Source organism: Camellia sinensis, chromosome 11 (assembly GCF_055761805.1).
Source record: "Camellia sinensis isolate YWXY chromosome 11, ASM5576180v1, whole genome shotgun sequence".
Lineage (NCBI taxonomy): Eukaryota > Viridiplantae > Streptophyta > Magnoliopsida > Ericales > Theaceae > Camellia > Camellia sinensis.
Window position 1 is genome coordinate 77,107,370 of NC_138971.1, and position 5,080 is coordinate 77,112,449.

General features: G+C 35.7%; 1 protein-coding gene across 1 annotated transcript; it reads right to left on the bottom strand.

The window, feature by feature from the left end:
- Positions 1 to 2,543: 2,543 nt before the first annotated feature.
- On the bottom strand, positions 2,544 to 4,855 carry LOC114316078 (uncharacterized). Its single transcript, XM_082895137.1, has 6 exons — positions 4,614 to 4,855; positions 3,985 to 4,506; positions 3,621 to 3,800; positions 3,364 to 3,536; positions 3,045 to 3,181; positions 2,544 to 2,939 (listed from the first exon to the last, which is right to left on the bottom strand). The coding sequence occupies exons 1-6, from the start codon at positions 4,853 to 4,855 to the stop codon at positions 2,544 to 2,546; spliced, it is 1,650 nt and encodes a 549-aa protein (XP_082751263.1).
- Between the last annotated feature and the right edge of the window lie 225 nt (positions 4,856 to 5,080).

The window sequence follows — 5,080 nt, forward strand, 5'->3', positions numbered from 1 at the left end:
CTTTTCTTTCCCAGAGTTGCATGTTCAACCTTCTGGATTATTTAATTTTTTGTTGTCCATATACATCTTTTGGTGTCGTTGTTTTAACGTTATTACCATAGGATGGTAGGACGTTATTGGAGGCTTTATTCCCTTACAGAGGCTTGAATTATGTCTTTGGTCTGCCTCGTGAGAAGAAAGGACTTTAAAACTCTCAAATAATCACTTTGAGTTTCAGAAGCACTGTTGATTGATGGGAATATCTAGAAAGTCCATTAAATATTGCTATTGTTGTGAAAATTGTAGTAGTAGAATATTTTTGTGTAATTAGGTGTGATAACATAGACTATATGAATAGTTCAATTTAAATTTATAGCAAATACATCACTTAGCAGTCATGAACTCATGGTGAAATAATTAAACGAGAGCAGATATTTAAAATAAAAATATTTCCAAGGTTTCAGAAAAAAAAAAAAAAACCAATTTGGGGCAGAGAAAGGCATTAACAAACAGGAGAAAAATAAATAAATAAGATACTTAGAACTTCTTGATGTGGGTGACTAGAAGAACAATAATAAAGCAATCCACATACCAGAAAGCATTTCAAAGTAGATAAAAGATGCCAATAGACTAGAAGGAAGAGTCTACTAGTAGTCATACCAAAACCTAAGAGTTATCAATTAAAGAGCAAAAGATATATCTCCATATCTAAATAAAAAAGCATTACATACAGCCAGGACAACTACAGTTTGGAAACTTCATAAGATTTGGACTCTTCAAGTGTTCTTAAACATTATAAAAATTATACAAGCACCCAAATTAAAATACCAATAACAAACCAGTTAAAGGAATATGCCTATATCGCTAATCCATAATAAATAAAGTCACACTTCTATTTCCTTGCCACTCAATGCAAAGCGTGCATTGTGGAGACTTGCACAAAAAGTTGCAAGTCTATTTACCTTTAAAGTTAGAATTCAGTAAAGTTTCTTGTTATGATTTGGTAAACTTAACATGATTTGTAGCTACATGGTTAGGGTGATAAAATGTCTAGATGAAAAGAACATTACCCAGTGTTTTCATTTTTTTTGAAAAAAAAAAAAAATATCATTACCCAGTGTTTCCCAACCAGTGTAGGGTTGTAGGAGGTGTGGAGTGAGAATAGATTTAACCTTTTGTTTGCATGTACTGGCTGCCCTCAACCTTAAAGCCCCTAATTATTGTCTTCTATTGCAAACTACATCATCATATCATAGGTAGCATAGCTCAAAATGCATCATATATGATAGAGTGGTGCTTTGTTTATAAAAATTCAAGGAGTCATTCCAAGAAGAAAAAAAAATAAAATTGTGACCTGAACTTGTTTTTGATTCTGAATGCAGGTGAGAGTTAATGTGTGCTTTGCAGGTTGTCAATCTAGCCTCTTTTTAGGGAAAATGGGTTGAGTATTTGTGAGAATATAAATAGTTTGAAGGAGTGGTGTTGAGTGGTGGGTTGAGTGAAATTGTAATACCACATTTTTTCCTAATAGGTTGCTTTTGTAGGTTTCTATCTGTGCTGGTGCCTTGTTAGGGAATTTGTTGTTGAGGGCCTAGTGATGTGAAGTTACTTTTTTGGATTGGTTTCCATATTCCTAGTTTGAACACTGAAGTTGATGTTATGGAGGTTGTATGTAGGATGTATATTTTCTAGTTTTATTTTATGACTTATTCACCCAAAAAAGTATATGGAAATATAAAGATGATATTAACAAAGCATCATTAACGAATATATAGCTATGAGACATCATAACAAAAATGAATGGCCATACATATAGTACCTCATCATCAACACTTTCAAAGGACTCAGCATCATCAGTGTCATCTTCATGATCTGATGGTATGTAGTCATCATCATCTACCTCAACCCTAATGTTCTTTTCCTTCTGATTAACACGATTAGGCCGAGTAGAACCCATCAAAAAAGCTGCTAAACGCTTCAATTGTAGAGCGTCCATTTTCTTTTTATTCTTCTTGATTGTCTTATATCTTTCCATTTCGTACTGTGTTAGCTTTTGTTTCGCTAGAAAACCTGGTTTGATTCATTGTTTCTCCCCTTTGGCCATTTTGGTAAATAAAAAGCATAAATTGATATAAAACATAACATATAAAGCAGAATATTTACTTGAAAAGACACAACAAAATATAGCACAGCTATGTAATGCATTAAAAACATATGTCCATATAGAAACCTAAAAAAAGCAAAAACTAAATATCATAATCCGTATCAGGATCAAGTATGCCAAGTTCTTCATCTTCTTCGTCATCTCTACCATCTCTCTTTGTTTTATTCGAAATAACCTAAGCTTCAATATCATCCCTATGAAATCGAATAATATCTTCAATGTTGATCGGGACAACTGAGTTAATGTTTTCTTATTGGAATGCATCATTAAATTCTGGTTGATCCGGTGGTTCTCCATCACCAACCTCTAGTACATCAAACACACCCATATGTTGGACCTGTTGCACGACTTGCCAAGGTTGCCCCCATTTGGTGTCATTCAAGTAGAACACTAGTTTAGCTTAACTAGGCAAGATAAAAGGGTCAGATTGATACCATCGGCTTGTGACGTCGATGCTTGTGCAATATGTGTTAGCTCGTACTGTTCTACTTCTACCAGTGTTACCAATGTTGTACCATTCACATTGAAAGAAAATAACTTTATTTTGATACATGTACTCGAATTCCCGAATATTGCACAAGTGACCATAGAATTCGTGCATCTCTCCCTTGTGGTCCCCTTTGGTAAGAACACCATTATTTTGACTCTTACGGCAATTGTCTAATTCCTTCGTATGGAATCTTACACCATTGATTATACAACCCGAGTACTCTTTCACTAGAAAATTAGGACCATTCGCTAATGACCACAATTCTTCAGTTGCTTCTGGTGCCTCATCAACTCTCAATCTATTTATCTACATCCACATGTAATGTGAAACACTTGAATTATGTTAGTAATGTTTGTATTTTCTACAAGCCTAATAGTGTTTGGGAAATTGTGAATATTAAAAATGACTTACATATTCTTTGAACCACTTCAGAAATTCTTTCTGCTGTATCTGAGTTATATCTTGTCCAGTGGAAATTTGTAACAAATTCTTGTGTTCCCTACTCAAATAGTTTTGGTTAATGAGTGAAATACTACTATTATTAATGACTAATAACATGAAAAATGTTAAATATATATAGTTATAAGAAACACGTACTGAAGATACTTCTCTATCTCAGGGCTATTGTATAATAAGAACCAATGAGCAATATCATGAAGTTCTTGTCACATCTCAACCAGCTTTTTGATTCGGCCGATAGGACGAGCAGTTTCAGTGAATATTGTCAAACCTTGACACCGGACTCGATAATCTTCATTTCGTGCATCTTGATTATGCACGGTTTCAATCCCTTCAAGATACATTGAGCAAAAAGTAATGCACCCCTTGACAATGTAAGCCTCTGCAATAGAACCTTCTGGTTGAGCTTGGTTGTTGACAAACTTTTTTAAAGCTCTGAGAAACCTTGAAGAGATAACAATTAGGATATTGGTTAGGCATACAACATAATCTACACCTTTCATTTGAAACTACAATTTTAGAAATTACCTTTCAATCGGGTACATCCACAGATATTGCACAGGTCCTCCGAGAATAGTCTCACGTGGCAAGTGAATGGCCAAATGAACCATCACATCGAAGAAGGGTGGAGGAAAGATCTTTTCAAACTTACATAGTATGAGTACTATGCGTTCCTCTAATTTCTCCATTTCACTTCGTTTGAGTGTCCTTGAGCATAGATCTTAGAAAAAGTTACCCAACTCAAAAAGTGCTGTATTGATCTCTTTATCTACGTAACCATGCATCCTAATAGGAAGAATCCGTTGTATAAGTACATGGTAGTTGTGGCTTTTCAATCCTGCTAATCTACCATTTTTTTGCATTCACTGATCTCGAAATGTTTGATGCGTACCCATCTGGATACTTGACTGATTTCAAGAATTCAAAGAAACCCTCTCTGTCTTTAGGGGTTAGTGAGAAGCTGGCTCGAGGTTTGACATATGATCCATCAGTATTTTTTGTCAGCCACAATTCTTTCCTTATATTCATATCTTCTAAATCCATTCGTACCTTATCTGTATCCTTGTTCTTCCCATCGTTTCCCAACATAGTTCCAACAACATTTTCACTAAAGTTCTTCTCCACGTGCATGACATCAATGTTGTGTCGAAGCCTCTTGTTCTTCCAATACAGTAGCTTATACAAGATGCTTACCTTTGTCCAATTTGGGTTCTGACGAGGTCTTTTCCTATTGCTTGGATGTTTTCCATATGTGACACCTGTCACCCTGCCCGATTGTTGTTCAATCTTTTCTATCAGTATCACCAAAGATCTCTCATGTTTTTCATGCTTGCCATTATATGCTCTACTCTTTCGCCTTTCTGGGTGGTCATCAGGCAAGTAGCATCGATGGTTACTGTATGCAGTCTTACTTCTTAAGATTCAAAATATGGTTCATCATTGCAAGTGTAACAAGAGTAATGACCCTTTGTTCTCCATCTAGACATGTCACCAAATGCGGGCCAATCATGTATCATCCACAACAAAGCTGCACATATACAGAAAGTCTCACCAGTCGAGCCATCATAGGTTAATGTACCACTTTTCCATAATTCATTCAATTCATCCACTAAAGGTCTAATGTAGACATCAATATCAATTTCTGGTTGTGATTCACCAGGAATAAGTAATGACAGCATGAAAAATGGGTCCTTCATAGCCAACCACAGTGGCAAGTTGTACGGAATGAGTATGACAGTCCACAAACTATATGAGTTATTCATATTTCCGAAAGGGTTGACCCATCAGTAGCCAACCCTAGCCTCACATTCCGAGGCTCCAAGGCGAATTCAGGATGTTGTGAATCGAATTCCTTCCACTCATCACTATCTACAGGGTGCCTCAATACACTGTCATCTAGACGTTTTTCATTGAACCATTTCATATCCTCGGCTCTCTTTCTCGACATGTACAACCTTTTCAATCTCGGTGTTAACAGGAAGTATCGA

Excerpts from the sequence above, each read along its gene's own strand:
- LOC114316078 (XM_082895137.1), bottom strand. The coding sequence starts at position 4,855 with ATGAATAACTCATATAGTTTGTGGACTGTCATACTCATTCCGTACAAC. Across the intron at positions 3,537-3,620 it reads TGGATGTACCCGATTGAAAG|GTTTCTCAGAGCTTTAAAAA; the intron begins GTAATTTCTAAA and ends TATCTCTTCAAG. Across the intron at positions 3,182-3,363 it reads TTATCGAGTCCGGTGTCAAG|TCATTAATAATAGTAGTATT; the intron begins GTTTGACAATAT and ends TCATGTTATTAG.